Source organism: Electrona antarctica (genome assembly GCF_951216825.1).
Source record: "Electrona antarctica genome assembly, chromosome: 1".
In the NCBI taxonomy this organism is placed as follows: Eukaryota; Metazoa; Chordata; class Actinopteri; order Myctophiformes; family Myctophidae; genus Electrona; species Electrona antarctica.
In genome coordinates, this window is record NC_136806.1 from 20,775,609 (window position 1) to 20,801,281 (window position 25,673).

Below are 25,673 nucleotides of genomic sequence, written 5' to 3' on the forward strand. Positions count from 1 at the left end.
AATCCTAAATAGAGAATGGACCAAAACTGAGAGAAATGTCCACACTTGAAGAGCGTAATTGTTAGGTTCTGCATGCCTCTCCATTCTACAAAAAAAAGACAAGTAATTTGTAAACCTGTCCTACTACATACTGGGAACACACTGGTGTTGTAGCAGGTTTATGAGCACTTTAAGATGGTGACCATGTTTGTTTATATAAAGCCTCTCACATGCATTTCATATAGAACTATGAGCCGTGAGTTACAGCCTGTGACCTCATTTATCGCAAAGTTTCCAATGTGCCTTAAGCTTAAGGAACAGATCTTCACAGAGAGGAAAAATGTCACGGTTGTCAGGTTTTCAGTCCAGTCAAGTTTATTCATGCCTTTTAAGTAGCCTATATACAAAAACACCACACAATTACAATTGCCCTCCCTTGTCTCTGAATGTAAGTTATTACAGATAAATAGGCCTATAGATGGAGCCTTGGGAGTGGCATAAAAATAAAATAATGCTGGGGGTGGGGTGGGTTGAGTATTATAAAAGCTAATACTGATTGTGTGGAATGAATTAACTTGGGATAAATCACCTGAAACCCCAAATATATAGCCTACAGTGGCTCCGGAACCTTTGACAATATAGCTTAAAAAAAAACATGACTCAAGTTTTCCAACATTTTGTAAGCATGACATCTTTCACATTCAGATAGTCGAGATTAAAAAAACAATAATAAAAAAAATACCTCTAATACCTTAAACACAACGCCTTGCACATGGTGTACCGATCATAATCTGTTCACAGTTTCATCCCACTAATGATTTAGTATTCTACCTATACTGCTCGGTAGCAACTGTAGTCAGAACTTTTATTTGCCAAGACTGACATCTAGTGGTTGAAACAAGTAAAGGTATGTCACAGTCAGTTTAGCTACACAAAATGTAGATATCATGTACATTTCCATAGTATTTGCCTAATTGTAAAAGATATGCTACTTTGTTACAAGGAAAAGTCCTGCATAAATCTATTAAAAAAAAAGCTCATTATGCAGGATTGTTATTGGTTCATTCATTGATCATGAACCACTTAAGATCTAAATGTCCATACTTTTATTTTTGTATTAATTATTTGAAAATAGCCGATCTAAGCTCTAAGCTCATCCAGTGTCATTTTGACTAAGAATGCAACTCATGGTATAGCCTACATCTCAAAACTACAGACCTCTCAAAACAAACCAATTAGACTAGTATTACTATGGACCTCAATCCCAGGTCTCACCTAACACTAGCTAGCTCACTTTAGCCTGCAGGGATGGTTCAAGGTAGAGGAGAAACTTGCAATGGGCCTTGACTTCAAGATACTCCGGGGATCAGTGCTCATGTACTGTATCTGTCAAACTACTTCACTACTGAGTGAGACACCCACGGGCACAACACCAGAGGGAGCTCCACTGATCTCATTCGACACAAACATGGATGAATTCTACTATTCTGCCACCAAAATTTTGAACGCCCTACCACCAGTACCCATTTTGGGCGGGAACCCCTTTTGGTGTTAGCATTATGTTATGCTTTAGATGTTGAAAAATAGCAGATCTACAAGCTCATAGCGCGCCACCGAGTGGCACGCTACAAGCTTGTAGGTCTGCTATTTTTGAAAAATCGAAGAACCACTGACATAGAAACATAGCTTTTTCAGAAAACTGTCAGGATGTAGAAGACATTTTTAGAATCTGATCTCAGGTCAAAATGGGTTAAAACTCCCTAACTTCATTCAAAACCAACATAAAAGAGCACCTGTCCACAATTCACAATAGGACCTGGAAAATATCTTTCAACTTGTACAGTACTGTATTGCATGTCTAGTAGCCTATATACCTTGTATGTCTTGATTAAGAATAAAATACATTTACATTTAGGACCACAATGGAAAAAAGCCATCAATGCTATTTTGTACCTTTTAGCATTGCTTGCTTACAACTGCAAAATGTTGCCCACAGTATTCATTAAATCAATCAATCAATCAATCAATCAATCAATCAATCAATCAATCAATCAATCTGGTGTAGCTGTCTGTGCACCTTGGCTGGTAATCCAGTCTGGCAGTGTGCCGTGGGTTCGACTTCTGATCCCAACGGCCGTCACTGCGTGTCACCCCCTCCCATCTCTCTCCCCATTTCCTGTCAGCCTATACTGTAAGCTATCCTCCCTCTATAAAAAAATAAAATAAAGGCGCAAAAAAAGATCTGATATGTTTATGATTTGATTCATTATTAAAAAGTAACTATTAAGACATAATATTAAAAACAAAACAGACTTTGGCGATCCAATAGTGAGATTATTTAACAATTTAGCTAAGGGTGTTATTTCATGGCAGCTTTATGACAGCTTTATGGAAAAAAAAACAACATGATACAAAATATCTTAAAGAAAAGTGGGAAACAGAAGATAACATCATTATACCAAAGGATGACTGTCTGAGATATGTCAATTCCAATGGAAATGTATACTAATTCACATGTATGGAGGGAATTTGGGTGGAAGTGTCTTGTCTGTTGCTTCATTAAACAGAAGGCTCATTTCTCGAATGGGGAGGCAACATGCTGGAGACAGTGTGGGTCTCGGGAGGCTAACCATTGGCATATTTTCTGGGGGTGTCCAGTGATTAGAACCTTCTGCAGGATTTCAGAGATCAATAAATACAATATTTGGTGCAAATTTGCCCTTAGAGTTTACTACATTATTTTTGGGACATGTACATTTTCAGATGGGAAGATCTGATGAATACCTATTCGGTATTCTGATATCTGCGTGTAGAAAAGTATATTTACACGACACTGTTTGCTTCCGGAGGCCCCGGGCCCCACCATAAAAGAATAGATAGATATAGTAAATGATATTTATAATATGGAACAGATCACTTTCTCTCTCAGACTGCAGAAGGAGAAATGTATAAAGTTTTGGTCTAATTGGGTGAAATATATAATACCTTTGTGACCAGATTTTGTAGTGGCAAGGATTTAATGACTGAAATTCTGTCGTACTCATGTGTCTCTTTATTGTTTTTATTTTAATTATTGCTCACAACCTCATATACTCTCTTATGTCTTCCTATGAGTATTATATTGTATTGTACTTTAACATTTCTGTACACATAATCTATCTCTCCCATACACTCATTTCATTTCATTTCATTTCATTTCATTTTATTTTATTTTATTTTATTTTATTTTATTTTATTTTATTTTATTTTATTTTATTTTATTTTATTTTATTTTATTTTATTTTATTTTATTTTATTTTATTTTATTTTATTTCTCTGTTTAAAAAAAAAAAAAAAAAAACTGTGGACATGCTATTTGAAAAATGTTGTATAACATGATTCAAAACTTGAGTGCCTGCGGAAGTTACAAAAATGTTGACGTGACACCCACATTAACGTTTCCTGCTAAGGAAACCATATGTGAAACCATATGTGAACCAATATGTGAAAGCAAGCAGCAAGTATATGTTTACAAGTTATGCAAAAAGCGAACAAACAAAACAAATAGCTAGGGTGCCTGGGGCCATAGTGCAACACATAAAACAGTAGGCTTTTTTTTAAAGGAAGAAGAAAGCAAAAAACAGATCATACAAATAGTAAGAGCAGCAGACTATATTGCTACTGCTACTGTATATAAATCTAAAACGGTCAGGTGGGACGGTTCAGGAATGCAACAGCCTGTGGAAAAAAGAACCGGGTAGATCTGGTTTTAACTTTTAATACTCCTCAGCCGTAGAAGTCAATGGGTCAAACAGTCCTAGAAAAGGTTAAGAGGAATCCTTCATGATGCCACAGGCTTTCCTTTTCCACCCTTCTGTGTAGATGTCACTTGATGGCGGGGAAACTGGTCCCAGTGAGGCTATACAGGCAAGGCCTTCTATCTGTAGTGGACAACTTTAGTACTGATTGTACTAAAGTTGTATTTATTGATTATACTGTATAGATGTTAATAAATGACAGCTTTCTGCACCAGGCAGTTATGACTGAGTCATTCTTGTTTTTTGAGTGGTGTAAACCACTCCTACGACTGGCTTTGTTAGTTTACGTGTCTGTCTGTCTGTCTGTCTGTCTGTCTGTCTGTCTGTACCAAAATAAAATCACACCCGTGTGAACTGAGTGGTGTAAGGTCTTATATAGACTGATCAGCTGTGGTCTGACGTAATGAAATCACACCCGTGTGAAATGGGTGACCATAGCAACCGTGCTCATTTTTTGAGCACAGACAGACAGACAGACACGTAAACTAACAAAGCCAGTTGTAGGAGTGGTTACACCACTCAAAAATGAGCATGGTTGCTACGGTCACCCAGTTCACCCGGGTGTGATTTCATTACGTCAGACCACAGCTGATCAGTCTATATAAGACCTTACACCACTTATTTTTTGAGTGGTGTAAACCACTCCTACAACTGGCTTTGTTATTGAGTGGTGTAAACCACTCCTACAACTGGCTTTTTTGAGTGGCGTAAACCACTCCTACAACTGGCTTTGTTAGTTTACGTGTCTGTCCGTTTACGTGTCTGTCCGTACCAAATGCTATGGTCATCCAGTTCACACGGGTGTGATTTCATCATTGTTAGTTTACAAAAAATGAGCATGGTGCATTGTGATTGGCCGGAATGAGACATTACGTCAGTGACCACAGCTGATCAGGCTATATAAGACCTTGCACCACTCAGTTCACACGGGTGTGATTTTATATTATATACTCGTATGTTTATACTCCCCTCTGTAACACCCTGAATCCCACCCTGGGGAATAATGAAAGTATTTGATCTGTTGTTGGTTTAATCTACATTAAAGGGATAGTTCACCCTCAAAATATATTTTTTTCTATCGATTACTCACCCCATGGAGACTTGAATTCATGGAGATTTTTTGTTTTTGTCTCATTCCTAAGCCAATAATATGATGACCAGCAGTGGTTCCCTATGGTCTCCTTTGTGTCTCCATAGGGAGTATAGGGAACATACAGTATACTAGCCGGGGAGCCAGCCATCCAAAATTTGAGAGGACCTGTGATGTCATGACATACTTTTTATTTGTATTTTTTCTATTAATTTGGTCATTAAGGTCCACAAAATGAGAGGTCTGCTCTGCCGGAAATATTGCGAAAAAAGGTTATGGCCATTTGTGTATACCCCACCATAGACAACCAATATAAGGCACAATTTCATCATACTTTAAGTAGCATGTGACATGTCAAACTAGGGGGTTTTCATGATTCTGAATCATTCCAAGCATTAGTTTTGCACGAAAAACACTCCTTGGCCTAAATTCGGCCATATCCACTAAAATCCCAAATGTGTTGACCTCATCACATTTGTGATGACGGCTATCGCTGTTTTTAGGCCAAGGAAAGTTTTTTGTGCAAAACTAATGCTTGGAATGGATTCAGAATCATGAAAACCCCCTAGTTTGACATGTCACATGCTACTTATGATGAAATATTGCCTTATATTGGTACCTATAATACCGATACTTGACTCCCTACTCTTCCATTGAGATTTATATTGTGTCAGGTCTCACCTTGACACAGGATCTGACACGAATTTGGCCCTGAAAGTCAAGTTTCAAGTACCATTGTGTGTTTTAGTTAATTACAGTTAGTTATTTAGTTACAAGAGGAGAAAAAAAAGTGAAATATTTGGATTTTTATTTGTATTATTTTAACATTTTAACATCAGCAATCTTATATGGGGATCCTTCAGATTGGGGTTCTTGTGACATGAAAAAGAGCCACAGCTATATTGCGTATATCTGCATTTGTAGCGAGGCTCTGCAACCTGCACACAGTGCATATTTTGCAGGACCACCAAGCCTTAAAAAATAAGCCAACCCATGAAGTAGACATCACACATCTCAAGGTGTGAAGATCTGAAGATAACTCCTTCACTTCACGGAAAACGGTTTCAGCTGATCAAATAAATGTATATGAGTGGCAAAACATCCTGTGTTTTTTACGTTTTCAGTCAGTTCACCCAAAATAAATACTTTAATACATTAATAATACCCCATGAAGCCTTGAATTCATTCATTTTGCATTCCTGAGCCAATCATTTGATGACCAGCGGAGACTTCAAGGTTTCATGGGGTGTGAAATTGATTAAGTTTACAATTTTGGGGGGTTAACTATGGTATTCCTTTAAAAACGTTTTCAAAACCAGTGTTTCTCAACTTGTGGGCCGGGGCCCATTGGAGGGCCGTGAGGATACTGCATAAAATGTTATGGGGGGGAAAAATGCCATTTACTTTTGAAAAACCTTGAAAATGCATTATTACGTACAAACCAATAAATAGGAACTTATATTGTACACTTATATTGGGGCGGCAGTGGCTCAGGTGTAGAGTAGCCGGTAGAACGGACGATGGGAATCGCGAGGTTCCTATAGTTCGATCCCCGACCGAGCTCAAGTGTCCTTGAGCAAGACTCTGAACCCCATTGCTCCCGATGTGCAGGTTGGTGCCTTGCATTAATTGTTTCCTCTGCCATCGGTGTATGAATGAATGTGTGACTGTGAACGGGTGAATGTAATGCACAATCTATTTAAAGTGCTTTGGATAACACCATTTTACATACTAGTCCGGGAGCCGTGGGGCTGAACGTGGTTTCGTCAGATAAAGTTTCTTTCTCAACTGATTCTTGTAGCTTGGGGTCACCTCTCACAAATTCAAAAGGGTGCCCAGTGATATCCCTTGGGCAAATTTAGTTATTAACCCCTTAATGCCTGAAATACTAACAAATCCCTGAAAATAAAGTTTTATGGTATTTCATGCGAATTACTTGGTCTAAATGCATCAAATTTGCTTTCTACGTGCGTTTGTGGATGTGGATAGGTACAATGTAGTAGATTTATGATGAATGCATTATTAACTAGAACTGCACTCTGTCGAGTGCCTACTTGCTTGTTGCACACAAGTAGGCCTGGCCTACTAGTGCGCAAGCAGAGCGTGCAAGTACTGTAGACCGCTACAAACGTTCAAATCTCAGCCTCTCTGTGAAAGAACGTTTGCAATATTGAATTATTAGGTTTAGCTATTTGCTACGTACCTTGCTTTTGGAGGAAGAAAAGTAGTATTTTGAAGTATGGTAATGATTACTTGTGCCTATTATGGCAGTGGTGTCAGATTACATACATGTATACATAGGGGCATTACCTTTAGTCCACCCGACACTGTAACATGTCATCGTTACGTCACCTTCAATAACCATGAATTACACCCTGGCATTGGTACATATATTCATCACGTCATATGCTCATATGTCTATATATGTATATGTCTATATGTATGTATATGTAATTTCTGAGTTGATTAGTGGTATAATGTGGTTACTCGGGTGGTCTGATGCGTATGTCCCTTTAATCCACCCGACACTGAAACATATCATTACGTCACCATCGTAAACCAATTATACCCTGGCATTGGTACATATCTTCATCACGTCATGGGACATACGCTTCGTAGCATGACGGAAAACATACCTGCACGGTCTGCTTCCGTATGTCCCGTGCCAGCATATGACGTCATATCATATGCTGCTAAGGGACATTGGTACATATCTTCATCACGTCATGGGACATACGCTTCGTAGCATGACGGAGAACATACCTGCACGGTCTGCTTCGTGCCAGCATAAGATGTCATATCATGTACTGCTAAGGGACATACGCATCGTAGCACCTGACTGATAACATTACTTGCACGCTCTGCTTGCGCAAGTAATTAATGCATATTAACCCCTTCATGCCTCAAACCCCCAAATCCCATAAAATATATTGTTTAAATGCATCAAATTAGCTTTCTAGAGTGTTTATCCGCATGAATGTGGATATGTACAATATATTTGATTTCAGAATAGGGCATTTTTAGATATTAACCCCGTCATGCTTAACACAGCAAACGCCCATAAAATAGGCCTACAATAATTAATGCAAAAGCAAGAAATTTGCATTCCAAAATAAATGCTTATTTGGAAGTGGTCATGTCCACCACACCTCCTTTCCTATGAATTAACTCGATCACTTATTACTTTATTACACTTATTACTTTTATTACTTCATTACACTTATTACTGCAGGTCTTTAGGGCTCAGTGGCCTGATAGATCTGTCTTTTTCCATCCGAACTACTCTCGGTCTCATGCTGGTGTAAGATGCCCATCAACATTTTGCCACAAAGATGTTTAAAAGTGGGGGATCTATACATTCTCAATTAATCTGTTGGTGGTAGTGCAGCTGGTTTGAAGTACATGCATGACCTTTCCCATTCTTTTCTCCCAGACTAGTAGTCTAGTTTCCTCCATAGTTTCCTTAACGGAACAGGACCTGAAGGTCCAGAATGCACTTGCTGGAATGCCTATACAGTAGCACAAGATGAGTGTGGAAATCAGACCTGTTTGTAGCTACAGTGATTGGAGGAGATATATCATGATAGGACATGGTATTTCTAGCTGACCCCCGTCTCCCTGGCATCTCTGCTGACTGACCTGATATTGTAATCACAGTAGACCTATATCTCGAAGATTAGGTAGACATCACAGGTATGTGGTTGACATCAGCTGGATGGTCCAAAGGTCTGATCCATCAATGACAGTGACATCTGCATCAGCAGCATTCCTCCCGAAGTGACGTCTTCAATGTGGACAATCACTTCTTTTCAATGTACAGTATTTAAAGAATCGATTTTCACTCATCTTCTAACACTGTGCTCATGCTTCTAATCTGTTTTTTTTTTCTTGGACTTTGTCTTTCTACAACAAACAAAGACATATTGGTTGTTCAGTTTGACCCACCAGTTTTGGAGATATGGCTTATAGAGTAATGTCTTGCAGAAAACAGCGAGTTGAGAAAACAGGCTTGAAAGGTTCTGTGGTCTCTAACATTACACCTAGCTACATGTTTAAGCATTTATTTCATATTTACATGTCGATTTCAGCTCTGACATTTATTTCAGACATGCTCTAGTATGTGAAGAGTCTGCCTGTGCTATAAACTCATTTTGAAAAAAAAAAAAGGTTTTTCTCCTCTGGTGAAAAGCTGTAATTTGCGCGATGGCAGTCTCTCAGTCAAATCTGGTCACATTTATACAATGTGGATTGCATATCCACATTCATAAACACTGTAGAAATCAAAGTTGATGCATTTAGACCAAGTATTTTCCATGAAATACCATAAAACTCTATTTTGGGTGGATTATTTTGTGTTTCGGGCATTAAGGGGCTAATAACAAAAAATGCCCAAGGGATATCACTGGGCACCCTCTTGAATTATTAAGAGGTGACCCCATGCTACAAGAATCAGTTGACAAAAAAACTTTATCTGACGAAACCACGTTCAGCCAAAAATCACCCTTCGGTTCCCGGACTATACTGTATACTGGTTCTCATACTGGGGTCCTTGAGGGGGTTCCAGGGGGTCCCCAGCAAGATTAGTTAATACATGAGTAGCATCAAAATAAGTTTGAACCATATATACATTGGAAGACAACAGTAAAATAAATGTGTGGAATATTTAATTTCACACTTCAGATGGGGGTCATGTTGTCCTACCGCTCCGTTGCGTATCTGCATTTGTAGCGAGGCTCTGCAACCTGCACACAGTGCACATTTTACAGCACCATGAAACCACAAAGTCTTACAAAGTGAAGCCAACCCGTGAAGGTAGAAAACACTTCTCAAGGTGTGAAGATCTGAAGATAGCTCCTTCACTTCATGGAAACTAGTGGTTTCACCTAAACTTTACTTTAAAAGATAAACTCACATGTAGCACAGCAGAGAGATGAGTGTCAAAACATCCTGTGGTTTATCACCAGTGATTCTCAACCTGTGGGCCAGGGCCCATTGGAAGGCCAAATCATTGAATAATTGAAAAACCTTAAAAAATGCATAATTACATACCAATAAATAGGAAATGATATACCTATCGTACCGATACTTGACTCCCTACTCTTCCATTGAGATTTATATTGTGTCAAAGGTCATGTCTCACCTTGACACAGGATCTGACACGAATTTGGCCCTGAAGGTCAAGTTTCAACAGGCAGGCTCTATTAGCTCAATGGTAAAAAATCACAACGTATTGTGAGCTTGTAGATCCGCTATTTTCAAATAGTCTACTATACTGAGGAAGTGGTTAATGCATGTTTTTTTATAATAATCAAAATCTCCAAAGTAACTTGTAACTAAAGTTTGCAAATAAATGTAGTGGCGTACAAATACAATATTTGACTCTGAGATGTAGTGGAACAAAGTAAACAAAACACACATTAACAACTTCAGCCCTATACACAATTTGGCCATTTTAAAATAGCCGATCTACAAGCTCACAATCACCATGCATTCCGAGCTTGTAGATCTGCTATTTTAAAAATATTTGTATATATAAAATATATTTAGAAGATGCTGGTCATCAAATTATTGACTTAGGAATGCGACAAAAAGTAAAACAAATATCCATGAATTCAAGTCTCCATGGGGCGATAGAAAAAAAGTTAGGCACGGTGGCACAGTTGGTAGTGCTGTTGCCTCACAGCTAGAAGGTCCTGGGTTCAATTCCCGCTGGGGATGCTGTGGGTGCTGGGGGGCGTGTTCTCTCCTCCACGTCATCAGTGCCCATACCCGAGATGGGGTTGGCGAAAGGGCCTTTCTATGCAGAGTCCCCTAGGGACACAAAAAACATGCAGTAATCCTGGTCTCTAAAACTACCTCCCCCTGTCCAGCCGGGGCGCCTGATGGAGGGGAAAGGAACTGGTTGGAATAACATGTTCCTTCCACGTGCTATGTCCGGCCGGGGAAAACTCCTCTGTTGACACCCAGTGTCAATTGAGATAATTGACACTGGGTGGAAAAATGGGTTGCAAAATCGTGGGTTGCAAAATTATTTTGCGGGTGAACTTTAAGTAAAGTACTCATAATCTTTTAAATATAATGCTGTTATCCAATTTCATTATTATAATTATTAGTAGTAGTTATATGAGCTCTTATTCAGTATAAAGAATTGTTTTTTATGCAATAAAAAGCCTGGGAATATGGCATGTGTCAAGTTAAAATCTACAGAGAGTAGACATTGAGCTCTCTGAGAATAATTGCATTCTCAGTGTGTGTCGCAAAAAAGTAATATGAGAAACAGTTGTTTCATAACTGATGTCTTGCACAGACGAAACTACTGTGAATACAGGAAATGTGCTTATCTGGCCTTGCGTGGTACAGGCGCATGTAAGATGGTGAGCGAGGGAGAAGAAGAGAAATAGAGGGAGAGAGGGAGGAGGAGAGGAAGGAAGGAAGGAATGGAGACAGAGATGTAGATTGGATAGAGAACAAAGACAGAGGTCACTTATGGAGATCCGGAGTGGATATCTGTCTTAGAGAGTATATGTGGGGTCACTGTGTAATCGTGTAAACATCACGGTAGCCCCCAGAGGTCAAACAGTCATATTTCCTGTTATAAGTCACACTGGATGCTTGTGTTTCCATATGAGTAAGCAAGCCTGAAATGTGAACTCTCTCTCTCTCTCTCTCTCTCTCTCTCTCTCTCTCTCTCTCTCTCTCTCTCTCTCTCTCTCTCTCTCTCTCGCACGCACGCATGCACACATCACACATACGCAACCACATGTCATAGGGCCCCACAGCTGGGTTCCATTAGCGGAGTAACAACTTAACAACTGAGCTGAATCAGTCTGTTGAAGTCGACTTGCTGAGCATATCGAGGAGACGAGGGAGAAGGAACAAGCATTGTCAACTGAACGTGGACAGGGTCTGAGCCAAGGCATCAGACTGAATTCAACTTTCACTCCTCCCTCACAGCTGACAGTGGTTATAGAACATATCGGTGGAAAGGGGAACAGGGAGTGAGAGAGGAGTCGTCCTGTGCCTGTAAACTGTAATCTGAGGTGAACTGCAGTTTTCTTGCAGTTTGTGTGGGAACTGTACAATGAGATTCTCCAGCAGCACCATGCGTCTGCCTGGGCCTGTCTGGACCCTGTTCTTACTCGCCTTCCTGTCGGTTCTCTTCACTGGATGTTCATCCAACTCTACCGAGGAGTGTTCAGGAATGGGTATCCGTGAGTTTGAATCCCTTCCTTTCTTGTCCTCACTTTAGATGGAGGCTATGTACTGTATACATGTTTTCTGAGTATGTGTAAGGAAGCATATCAAAAAAGAAAGAAAGAAAGAAAGAAAGAAAGAAAGAAAGAAAGAAAGAAAGAAAGACAGACGTGAGGTGAAATAAATTAGAAAGCTAGAGAGAAGAGGGAAAGGGGAGAAAGCAAAAGAAGGAGAGTGCATATATTATTTTATTGCTGTGATTTTGTTTACGATAGTCTAGATATAGTCTAGTATAGAGACAGGCCCCCTACCAGTCATGCCATACTTTTCAGAGGAATTTTCCCACAATTTTCATGCAATGGTGTGTTATGTTCAAACCAAACTATTCTCCCAATTATGTTGTTAGCACTTAATCACTGTCCACTGGGGAGCTGGAGGCAGAGTTCAGATGTAGGCCAAAGTGTGTGTGTGTGTGTGTGTGTGTGTGTGTGTGTGTGTGTGTGTGTGTGTGTGTGTGTGTGTGTGTGTGTGTGTGTGTGTGTGTGTGTGTGTGTGTGTGTGTCACACACAAGTCACTGACCAGTAGTAAAGTACTGTGGAAATGCAGGTGACATAATTATGCTCTGATGTCATTTTTCCTGTTTAGCGTATTACCTCCACCAAGGACGTAATGTTTTTGTCTGTTGGTCTGTCTGTTAGCAAAATATGTTAGCAGAAATGGATTTGAACAACACGAAAGTTGCACTGATTACCTTTTCACATTGATTGCCAAAAACGGGAGTGTGGACACACTGCCACCTTGGCAGAGGTCTGCTGTCAGGAGGAAACCTCATAACTAAATTTTTGAGGTTTTTGATTTTATTCCATAAATCAGTGCTATTGAACACCCTTTACGTCTGTGTGTTGTTTCGAAAATCTTGAACCAATGGAAAGTAGTAAAAAACGCATTGGAAAACCTCTTAACTCCATTGGACCCTCAAACTGTCTTCTAAAAACTCCACCACCTCTCTCCTTCTCATGCAAGTAGTTGACAACATCTAAAGTCACAACAACAACGTTGATGAGGCAGTATTGCATCGTTTAAAAAGCAAGTTTTATTAATTTCCTTAAAAACGTATATTTTTCATTTCCTGAAAAATTAACATTTTGGAGTTATGAGGTTTCCTCCGGACAGCAGAGATATATTATATGCTCAGAGCACATTTTCTAGTTCTAATAATAGTAATCTAGTATCAAGTCAGATAATAAGACATTTAGTAGTACACACAATTGCTGTTTATGAATACCTACTGTACATAGCACTGAGCACATTATTTCCATTCTTAAAGCTAAGTCCCACAACAAGGTTGAGACATGGATGGGCAAGGTGATCTTCAGGAGAGCCATGTTATAACATGGTTATAAAGCATGGGTTCCAATAGTTCTATTCAAGTATTTGAGTGATGCCACTTGCTATGATGAACAAAGCATAACTCACTATGGCAAATCACTGACGATATTAGCCATCATTGTAACTTTACAAATAAAATAATATTGATAATTCGTTTTTCACACACAAAAATAAAACCCTTGCTAGTAAACATGCTTCGGGTTATAAATGTATCATGATCTTCGGACAGTAATGATGTAAAGAGCTTTTAAGTGGTGTATTCAACAGCATAGTGTTGACTGATGACCTTTTGAGAGAGCAACGGTCATCGTAAAGGCTCCTTTGAGGTCTCTCCGGGGAGCAACAATTGATTTATTGTTGTTTTTAAACCAGATTTATGCCACAATTCCCCTTTAAGGAGAATATATTTTGAGACAGCTCTAGACAGCTGGAATACATTATTGAAAATTAATTCAAAAGGATAAAAGCACAAAAGGTCAGAAGGTCAGAAGGCGTGTTTCCATTGTGATCCTTTTGCGGAAGAGATGCAGGAGGCAACAACAAAAAAACAAGATATAGATAAAACAATACAAGTTATAAAAGTTGAACATTATTGGACAACCAGCTTTTTAGTGAGAATAGTTCAGCTGTAAGCTATACTTTGATATGCAGACACACTGAATAAAAGAGAGGATTATTATGAGTTCCTCATAGATCGACCACATACAGTAGAGGTGCAGTGGAACTACCTCTGATAAACAGGAACACTTCAAGGCTGTGTGCTATATAGCCCCCATGAGCTGAGTAACGGAAGCTGCCATTTCCGTTCACGAAAATATATATTTTTTATTTCCTTTTCTGCTAAGCAACAAGCTATAGCCTTAGATGTTTTCTATTTATATTAGGATAAATATGCGCGACTGTAAAGACGAAACGGAAATGGCGAGGAGGCTCCACTTCTGCTGTATCCGGATACTTTTTCCGTTGGCCCAGACTGTATGATGAAGCGTTTGGAAATCACGGAGGCAACAGTCTGGTAACGCGAGACTATATATACAGTATATATATTGGAATGTCTTGCTTAATATCAATATCGGTATCAGCCACCAGTAGCCTAGCTTTTGGTTGGCCTCTCTATTGAGATGTTGAAAATAATCAATTCTAGGAGTCCAGAATTAATTGCTGAACTAAACCATTCATTCTATCTCATCCATTCAACAGGTCTAAGGGCTTTCAAGCATATAACAAAGTGCAACTTCACCACCCTGAAAGAGAAGTCGCTGAAACAGATCCAGGCACCCTCCACCAACCTCTACATCCCCATCCTCTACCTGATCGCCTTCACCGTCGGCCTGCCGGCCAACCTGCTGGCTCTGTGGATTCTGGTGTTCAGGACAAAGAAACTGCCGTCCACCACGTTGCTTATAAACCTCACGGCCACCGACCTCATGCTCCTGCTCGTGCTCCCCTTTCGGATCGTGTACCACTTCAAGGGAAACAACTGGGAATTTGGCGAGCCTTTCTGTCGCGTCGTAATGGCGCTGTTCTATGGGAACATGTATGGCTGCGTGCTGTGCCTTATGCTGGTGGCATTAGACCGCTACATAGCACTAGTGCACCCATTTGGTGCAAAGACTCTACGCAGCAAGCGTATATCTCTCTACATGAGTGTGGGGGTGTGGGTAGTGGTGATAGCCGCCATGCTGCCGCTGCTGATGTCTCAGCAATCGTACGTGTTGGACGAGCTGCAAATAACCACCTGCCATGACGCCCTTCCTGAGGAAGAGCAGGAGAACTACTTCCTGCCCTATTTCATGACCATCTTCACTGTATGCTTCCTGCTACCCTTCCTTGTCATCCTATTCTGCTACGGTTCCGTATTGCGCACCCTGGTGGCCGGAGGCGAGCGTTACACCCATGCGGTGAGAGTGACAGTGTTGGTCTTGGTGGTGTTCATTGTGTGCTTGCTGCCATGCAATATCCTTCTTCTCCTAACCTACAGTGACAATGACAGCTCCCTGATAGGCGATGGAGAGGATATCTACCTACCCTACATGGTTAGCTTAGCGGTTAGCACGTTCAACAGTTGCATCGATCCGTTCATCTTCTACTATGTGTCGGACGACTTCAGGGGAAAAGTGAGGAACGCCTTGTGTTTCAGTGGTGACTCTAAGACTCCGTCATCGTCATCGTCATCAGGAAACCAGATGTATTCATCCTCTTCAGGGACAAGATCAAAGATGACCTTGCTGTCCAAATCCATGAGCCGACAAGGGACTTTTGATAGCGATGCTGCTTAACAACTTAAACCCGTATCCAGGATTCTGGGGTGAACATTCTGCCAAAACAGCCAATCTACCTTTGTGTTGTGGCGAGCTTGTATATTGGCTATTTTCGGCAATGGGATAGAGGGTGCAAAGGGATGGGGCCTTATAGACCCCTGGGGGACTCCGGTCATTGAAGTATAGGGTTTTAGGAGGTTAAAGTTAATTCTCTTGTAACTCCACAGAGGGAAGATGACAAATGTGGACAGAGTGGACTTTGTTTCAAGCTAGTCTGATGTTAGACTGGTTGGGTTGTGTTATGTGTGAGACTGTATACGTTTGCAAGACAGCTTACATTAATTATGTTAGGACCAAACTGTTTCAAGCCACGCACCTCTCCACACTCGTCCCCTTGTTTAATTTTTTTTTAGTTTTTTTAAAGATTTGTTTTTGTGTGTTTTTGCCTCTATTGATAGGGTACAGTAACTAGACAGGAAAGAGGGAGAGAGACGGGGGAAGGCAGACGGGCTCGGGACCTGAACCCGCGACATGCCGCCAGGCCGGACCACCGGCCCAGGTGCCTGGACGGACCACCGGCCCAGGTGCCTGGACGGCCCAGGTGCCTGGACGGCTCAGCCGCGGCCCAGGCCCCCTTGTTTACATTCTATGTACACACACATCCAGACCCGTGTGTTCTGTATACTATTACTGTCCCTCTGTTGAAACTGTTTGTCCCAGTATTTGAATGACACACAGCAACAATCTGTTACGAGGCTCTTGGAGGTTTCCATAAACAGCATCGTCATCATATAGTCACTCGGACTCACTCCAAGTGATGTAGTGTGTTTTTGTGTAATGTTAATTGAAGATTTCAGTGTTACAGTAAATATTATGGCAACTTAGGCTATGTAATTTGTAGCCTATGCATTTGTATATGCAACCGGTTGACCATAAATGTCCTATTTTAGGTATACAGTGATAATCCACTTGGACATGTTTGAGTCTCCTCAGTGTAATGTCTACTTGGTTATGAAACAGAGGCCAACACACAGGCTCAAAGGTTTTTGATGGATGACAAACAAAAAGACAAAGTAAAATAAACCTGTAAACTTAATTGAAGTTAGCTTTCAACATTGAGACAACAAACGTTTATCTTGATACAGGATTTTGTGCGGATTCTTTGTCTGCAAGATACAATGTATGTTATATGCTAGTACTGTATGTGTACGAATTTCGAGACAAAGGATCAAATGTACATTTTTCTATTAAAACAAAAAGGTCAGTAACTCAGTTTACTGTGTAGACTATATAGTTTCATGATGTGAAAATAGTCAAAGAAAGCAGAGGCTCATTAATATGTCCTCAACATTTCATCTCACACTTGGTTTTTCATCCCACAGGATGATTACTCAAAAGAGAGAGCCAACACGCACGCACGCACCCACGCACGCACGCACGCACGCACACACACACACACACACACACACACACACACACACACACACACACACACACACACACACACACACACACACACACACACACACACACACACACACACACACACACACACACACACACACACACACACACACGCAGGCACAGCAGACAGGAACACAGCAGACAGGAAACAAGGCAGTACTGGTATACCGCCAACCACTGACCACTCCCTGAACCAACACAAGCCATTACTCTTAGAAAGCTTTGAGTGTTTTTAGTCTAAAACAGGATCTTATCAAAAATTTAAGGGACGTCCATACTACCTCCTTTCATCTTCCAAGCTGCAGACCCAATGCCTTTTCTAGAGCGGGGGGTTCCCAAACCTTTCTGGATCACATTCAGGGCCCACTTATAAAAGTGTTTGTTGCCCACCCATCTGACCACAGTTTATTAATGATCAATCAATCAATTAATCAATCAATCAATCAATCAATCTTTTAGGAAGAAATACCATGAGATTAAATGATAGTGGATTTTGTATTTGAGTTTTACACCATTTGGATTTTTAGATAGGCTATTGCATTTTAGATTTGAAGTTTTATATCTGTGATCGGCAAAATAATTCAGTGTTTTTAATGGCACCTCTGTCTTTTAAAACCTGTGATCCTGCTGAAAGGTGAATAAACATAAACAAACATAAACATGAGATATATTTTACATTCATCTTTTTATTTGTATTTTTTGTATTGATGTTATAATATCATTAAAATCTTAAGAGTTTTGCCCTATGGTTTTGCCATTTATTTGGGGGCCCACTTGCAATATTGGCCCACCAGTGGTCCCCGGCCCACAGGTTGGAAGTCGCTGTTCTATAGACCTACCGAATGTAGCACTTTGATAAGAGCTATCATGACACCACAGTCCCATGGGGTTGGGAAATGAGTGACACCCATGACAACCCTTACTGTCCGCCTGTGTATGCCACAACAAGAACACATAGGATATACGCTCCCGCGCTCACTTACAAATAGTAGATTCCTTAAGGTAGGCTCTGTCTCATTTACAGCTTCACTATCACACAACTTCAGCAATGTCAAGTACATTGTGCAATTTATTTAATGTCATAATGTGAGTAATACAACTGGTTTTGTGACATTTTGCTTTGCCAAAGGTTGACTCATTAGATTGTATGAAGTATTGTGCTACATGTTATGAAGAAATAACGACAAAACAACTCCTATGATATCTGCTCAGAACAGACTGGTTAGATTGTCCTATGGCGCCTGAACATAATTTGCATTCATCATGAAACAAACAATGATTCACATTCTACTGTGAGAGCTACTGTGGCCTATACACTTGGCTGTGGCTTGATTTCAGCATAATTCTAATTGTGAATTGTGAACTGAATGCACTTATTGACATACCCCAAAGAGCATGCTTATACAGTACACTCAACAGCATAAGCACCTGTGACAAGGTGCTTAATGTGCTATTAACACACTCGCTCACGCACGTATGCATTTTAAAGCCAGTGATCATGTCTTTCTTTTCTTTTTTCTTTAGCAGTGATATATCCCAGTGTGTTTCTGGAAACTAACTACCAGCAACATTACAGATTTGTTACCATGTTCAATCCATTCATAATACAACATTAATATTTTAAAGGGCAGTTTATGATGTATTGTACAGTATGTGACAGGCTGACTGGGTGTTGTCTGCCATCTAGTGGACATTGTTTGTTACTACATACATACATAGCACTTAACACAGCTAGACACAGAGTAAAGAAAAGCGGTTTATGGTCAGGGTTTCAGGGCCCTGGCTTCAGGGTTATTTTAGGTCAACAAGGATGTAAGAGTAACTTGTCAAGTGTCACTTTGAAATATCGAAATGTTGATGACATAGCTGTGTTTTGCATTCCATCCGTCTGTCCATCCGTCTGTCCATCCGTCTGTTACCAACTAATCTCCGGCACCATTGGCCCGGTCAATGCCAAACTGTGCACACACATTCCCTGGATGCCAACGACGAACCTCTGCCCCAATTTTTCCACAATGGCCTGTTATAGCGCCAACATGAGACCGATTTTTGCAAAACATATCTCTATAGTCATGTGATCGACATGTACCTGTCCGCTTCCCCATATTCCATCCCCATTGGCTAAGATTGCCTTCCAAAGTTTGCAGGATCGGTTCGTTTTGAACAAAATGCCTGAAATCATGAACGCAGAGTGCTTTTGCATGCACATTCCCACTAGGCCGAGGAAGAAATGCCACTTGAAAGTTTTCACGTCAGCCTCATGGTGGCGCTATAACTGGCCCATTCGTGTTTTTACCTATAACTGCACCAATCTGTGTAAAACCAAGAGACCGATTTATTACTCCTTCAGATTTTATCCAAATCTCACGCAAATCTATAGTCATGTGATCATGACGGGTCTGTTTGTTTTCTCATATTCCATCCTGAAAAACTTTTCAGGAATGGCCCGTTTTGTACAAAATGCTGCAAAACATTAACACAGTGTCCGATTGTGGTGAAATTGTGCATGCATATTCCCACTAGGCTGAGGTAGAAATGTCACTTATTTTACATTTATTCATGTGCAACTTTGCACACAGCATACTGCTTTATACCGTCTTCGGTGGTTCAGGGAATCCAAAGTAAGTAGGCTACATCCAAAAAGTATATCATTAGATCACCTCTGCATTGCATTTATTAAAATGTAGGCTATGGACCTTCGTCAAGATCATCCTTCTTGGAAGGTGTGCAGGATCTTTTTTTTTCTTTTATATTATATTTTATTTTTATATACCGGTAGTCTCAAACAGAGTAACACAATGACAGACGTTTTGAATTAAACATATATAAACTTTGCAGGTGATACTACAACCACTGCATCTCCTATCTCGTCATCTTTCATGGAGCAATGGATCCACAGATATTGGCTCAGGGATATGGTAAGAAAAATATATTCCCCCAGCTAAGGCCTAAGCAAAGTTGGACAGCTGTCAGTGGGGAAAGTTACTAAGTACATTTAGGCCTACTTATACCATACCTAAGTGTTGAGGTGCTTTTACTTACTGGAGTAATTCCAATTGTTTATACTATTACTCAACTACATCTCAGAAGCAATTTTTTTTTTATTAAGTATTAAAAACGTTTAGTTACCAGTTAATACATACATTCAACCACTTCAGCCCCATTTAAACTTTAGCTATTTGAAAATAACTTTGTGTCACCATGCAGGCTTTCCACTGCAGATTGAAAATAGCAGATCTACAAGCTCACAACGTGTCACAGCAGGACACGTTGAGCTAGTTGATCTGCTTGTTAATCTGCTTTCCAAGCATTTTGCATTTGGAAAAAAAACTTTGAAAATAGCATGTTCTGCATAATGGGAACTTTTACTTTCAGTACTTAAGTATATTTTAATGCGAATACTTTTGTACTTTTACTCAAGTACATTTTGAATACTGGACTTTTGTATGTAACAGAGTGTTTACTTAATTAAGTACATGTGAGTACAATCTTCCACCACTGACAGCTTGGTCTTGATGCAGCAACGGGGTACCTGAATGTAAGCACAATAAAATGACCTCCCTACTGATCTCATTCAGACTTGTCCTTCAACACTGTGGTAGCTGGAGCTCTGCTCACCCTGCTGGCTGTGGTCAGTGCTACAGTGTGGTTCTGTTCGCGCCACGGTAGAGACACTTCAGAGACACGGGACAATGACAGACAGCAGCCGGTGTTCAAAGTGCCCCAGAGCCCTGCTCCCAGGACACTAAGACGTGTGGTAAAAGTGGTTCATACAACAATTTGTCAAGGGTTTTTAAGTCAAATATTAATGTTAGAAATGTCATGTGTTTTAATGTTTTTTGCCTGTGTGTGAGGCAGATGGCTGGAGTTTGACATGACACGTAGGTTAGACAAGCATAGGGAATTATTTGAAAGTCAAGTTTTTTATGATTGACAGGCTAGCTAACCTGACATTGAATGGATTGTGCTGATGTGGCAAACCCAGGCCATCTGGCACTCCAAAACCAAGCATGATCAGGAACGATCTACTGCAGAATATACCCCATGGACAGGCTCTGTTGATTATTTATTACTGATTCTCAAGCTGTTTCACCCTCTGTTTCTTGCAGGAGAGAGAAGAGGAAGAGGAAGAGGAAGAGGAAGAGGAAGAGGAAGAGGAGGAAGAGCAAGAGCGGCCAGGGGAGGAGCAAGAGGGTCAAGGGGAGGAGCAAGAGAGTCAAGGGGAGGAGCAAGAGAGTCAAGGGGAGGAGCAAGAAGAGGAGGGGCAAGGGGAAGGAGAAATGTAGAAATACTATACAATCTTTGATTTGTCTATTTTATGCTAGGACTTGCAATGTCATGCTATGTTTTTGCTGTGCATTTATATTTGAAAAAAGTCTAATACATTTTGTATATATTATTTTTCGATCTAAAAGAGTAATATATTGCTGTTCTTTTCCACAATAGCTTTGTCAATTTGGAACAGAAAACAAACCAAGCAAATTCCTCAATATAACTATTTTCTTTGCCTTGGAATGGAGAATTGTTTCTGTATTCATGTTTTTCAGCACTGACATGTATATGCATTCAATGTGTGGGCCAACATAAAACATTTTATATTTTATAAACAATGTATAACTTTATAACTCTATGATATCATGTATTCATTCCCCCCACAGTACAATCATTTGAAAAACACTGACTACTGAAAGAAATCGTCTTCAGAAAGGTCACAATAATATCTCTGAAATATGGTTAATAATATTGGAAACCATAAAAAATACTCCAAAAGGAATTCTAAATACTGTAGCAGCACAATATGAAAGAAGCAGGAATTTCCTTTATTGCTCAATGTGTCCCTCTGGCGAGGTCCCGGTGCTGGACTCTGCCCCCGGGCATGGAAACATATTTGTCTTTCTGTTTGTCTTTGTCTTGTCATTTTTTAATCAATATGACTTGCCAGTTGCCAGTGCCTTCTTTCTTTTGCCCCATCATATCTTTAATGTTCCAACTTCCTACAGAGCAAACAAAGGTCCTCCTCTTTTTCTAGAGAAATATTGTTAAATTCTACCTTATGCAGAATGTATTTCCATTTCTTGAATCTTAAAAGAGAAGTATTAAAAGAGAAGTATAGAGAAATAAGTAAGAATTGCAATTGTGCAGCAGCATGCCTCAATGCTATGTGCATATAAAATGTTGTTTCAGGGAACAATTCCGAGCAAAATAATAATAATAATAATAATAATAACACAATAGATCAATGATAAAGGGAAATTCCACAAACCTCGCTATACAAAGCATAATAGGGGGAAATACAGCATTAAAAAGTGAACTCTTGAATTTCCAGTAAGAGTGATTGCAACACTAGTTTTTACTCTGTTGCAAGAGCAAGGATAAAATGGGTGTTGCCATTGACAAATTAGCCTATATAAAGTGGCAGGCATTGTGATTAGACACACAGGCCATACGGAGAACTTTGATACATACATCACCTTCTGCAAGTGATCCAGAACACCATGAAAACATGTATTCTGCTGTTGGCTGCAGTCCTTGTGGGTAAGTAGGCCTACAGAATTTTAACCCATGGCAAAGGGAATGTTCACACAGTAGGCCTATTTTGAAGTGGGTTAGTATACTATATTAGTGTACTGGGCTTAGCCCCTGGCTTGCTGGCAGTAGCAACACCAAATATGCAGGGTTAGCCCTAGAAATGGCTTAAAATGTGTTTTTAGCTCTTGTTGGCATCTGACAAAGAGAAACATTGTGAACAAACAAAAACCTAATAATAAACTTTGTCCAAGATGATCAGCAAGGACAGTCTGAAAGTCTGAGTAAAAAAGTTTCCCTGTGATATATACATAATATTGTAATATAATATCATGGGTATAATACATTTGTAAATGTGACAGAGTATGTGAGTTTTTGATCCCCTCACTGTGTGTGTGTGTGTGTGTGTGTGTGTGTGTGTGTGTGTGTGTGTGTGTGTGTGTGTGTGTGTGTGTGTGTGTGTGTGTGTGTGTGTGTGTGCATGCGACCATGCGTGCATGCGACCATGCGTGCGTGCATGCAACCATGCGTGCGTGCGTGCATGCGACCATGCGTGCGTGTGTGCGTGTGTGTGTGTATGCATGCATGCGTTTTATTTAGCTGTGGCGCATGTGTGTGAGAGCGTGAGGTTTGGCCCGCTGTGCAGTGGAAACCCCAGCAATACAAGGAGAACGTCAGACTCGTGGGGACAGGGGCACTACGGGGCACGTCGGTAAGGCAACCACACTTTCAAGCATGCCTCACTTTGTCTTAATAAACAAAGAGTACACAACGCTTGGCAACCATGAGTTCACCAGCATGCAGTATAAACAGAGCATGTTATTGTTATCAGTAAAAGACACTGTGGATTTGCTAAGACAGGTTCAGGGTTTTCTGGAATCTTGCGGCATCACACAAATGAGTTAACGCATTACAGTGCCTTTATTTAAGCATTATTCATACTTTATTTGGAAGGGAGAATATCATGCAGTACTTTTAAGGTTTTTTTTTTGTCATGGAATTTCTTGGATTTGATTGTTTGTTTGTTTGTTTGTTTTAGAATTCATACAATTATTCTACATGTTTTTAATAATAATTAAAAATATATATATTTATATTTTGAAATATATATTTTTTAAATGTAGGAAAAGAAAATAGGGTTTTTACTTGAGTTGTGAAATTGGTCTGTGACCAATTCAGCCTGATCACTGTTTGGGAAACAGTGATAAGGCTACTGTAAAGTGAAGTGTAAATAACCACTTGTCTCTCCGTGCTCAGAGGGAGTCGAACGCACAAGGGCCTGGACATTGTGTGTCTTGATGGAGCGACCGTTTATGCTCCCTTTGACGTTACCCTCAATGGCAAAGTCATCGTTTACACCGACCCCGCGAAAGCAGCAATTAATAATGGAATCAACCTCAGCGGAGCAGGTTGGTCTGTTACAAATGCATTTATTATGCCGCTAAGACATTGAGTACTGATCGTCCATTGATCTTTCAGTCACAGTTTCTACACACAAGGCCTAATATAATCCTTGAACAGATAACTGTAACATCTGTCTCGGGTTAGCTGACCAGGCGCAGATGTCTGTCTGTGCAAGCCGATTCCTCATTCCTGCAGTCATGCAGAGAGTTGAGTCCAGTCACAATCATTTTAACTTAAATTTACTGGAATCTGGCTTAGTAACTTTCAACAACTTGCAGAGTTTCACAGTAATGCTTGGCACATCCTATACATGGTGCAATGACAATTTGCACATCACAGTGCCAAGGGACATACTGGTGCAAGACATACTGGACTTGTGATGGTACATTGTAACAGTTTATTATTATTATTATTATTATTATTATTATTATTAATAATAATAACTTCCTAATTGGTTACTTATTGTAGGCCTACTGAACAATTGATTAATAGAGGTGTGCATTGCCACTGCATGCCCTCACAATGAATTTCGATTACATTTCACCAAGTAACGATTAAATTCGATTCTATGATACATTGCAATGCATCACACTTTTCTATATTACTGCACAACATGGCAAGCAGTCAGGTATACTGAACAACATATTTTCTTTGGAATTACATTATATATAATAATTATATATAACACCCGATTATTTGTGGCACCACTATTTATGAATTGTTTTCATTTATTTGTCCTGTGCTCTAGGCCTGTGTTTCAAGCTGTTCTATGTGAGACCAGACAGAACCAGTGGTACTGTGAGGAAAGGGCAGAGGATTGGAACCATGTTACCTATGCAGAGCGTCTACCCTGGAATCACTTCTCACGTCCATGTTCAGATGTGTGACAAATCTGATCCCACCCACTACTTCTAATGAGAAACTCACCATTGATCTCAGTAAAGTGTTAAACTTATCATACTTAACTTGAGCCTGTATCGATTTGACGAAACATATTTTTATATATGGCATTCTTGATTGTCATTCCAAACTGTCCTAATAATCACAAACTGTGGTAAAAGAAAATAATAAAAAATGTAAGATGTCTTCTGTCATGTTTAAAAATGAAATCCAAAGTAAATGGTTACAAATAAAATAAATACATAAAGAAACCTGAAAACTGACAGTGATTAGATGATCAAATGCACAAAATGATTACTGTACAAAAGTTGTTATATGTAGGTAGCTATTTACCTGGCTAATGAGAAACATATGAATATTAAATCCATACATTTTGAAACATTGAGCAATGAATTTATGGTAACAATCAATAATATTTGCAACCAAGGTGATAATGGGTCACCATTGGCCGTAGCTTAGTGGGTTTCTGGTTTATTTGCTGACCCCAGTCTATATGTCAAAGTGTCCCACTCCCTGAGCAAGACTCACCATCATAGCCATCAGTGAAGCTGAAACTGAATTTCCCCCATAGGATAATAATTATAAAGGCCCGGGGTCTCGTAATATGTGGTTTATTTTAGATTTTAGCAGTGTCCATGATGTCACAGACACTGGGCTCACTTACTTTT

The 25,673-nt window shown here is 39.9% G+C and overlaps 2 protein-coding genes and 1 long non-coding RNA gene across 3 annotated transcripts; all 3 read left to right on the forward strand.

Moving 5' to 3' along the window:
• Positions 1 to 11,617: 11,617 nt before the first annotated feature.
• LOC306927780 (proteinase-activated receptor 4) lies at positions 11,618 to 16,392 on the forward strand. The gene is made up of 3 exons (XM_079507632.1): positions 11,618 to 12,077; positions 14,651 to 16,270; positions 16,313 to 16,392. Exons 1-2 carry the CDS (start codon positions 11,948 to 11,950, stop codon positions 15,727 to 15,729), a joined length of 1,209 nt encoding a protein of 402 aa, XP_079363758.1. The 5' UTR covers positions 11,618 to 11,947; the 3' UTR covers positions 15,730 to 16,270; positions 16,313 to 16,392.
• Positions 16,393 to 18,066: 1,674 nt separating this feature from the next.
• Positions 18,067 to 21,753, forward strand: LOC306922987. The gene is made up of 4 exons (XR_013789987.1): positions 18,067 to 18,177; positions 20,014 to 20,093; positions 20,754 to 20,938; positions 21,309 to 21,753. It is a non-coding gene; the product is annotated as an uncharacterized lncRNA (long non-coding RNA).
• Positions 21,754 to 22,566: 813 nt separating this feature from the next.
• On the forward strand, positions 22,567 to 25,588 carry LOC306922691 (leukocyte cell-derived chemotaxin-2-like). The gene is made up of 4 exons (XM_079500469.1): positions 22,567 to 22,710; positions 23,302 to 23,413; positions 23,959 to 24,110; positions 24,854 to 25,588. Exons 1-4 carry the CDS (start codon positions 22,671 to 22,673, stop codon positions 25,018 to 25,020), a joined length of 471 nt encoding a protein of 156 aa, XP_079356595.1. The 5' UTR covers positions 22,567 to 22,670; the 3' UTR covers positions 25,021 to 25,588.
• Positions 25,589 to 25,673: the final 85 nt, after the last annotated feature.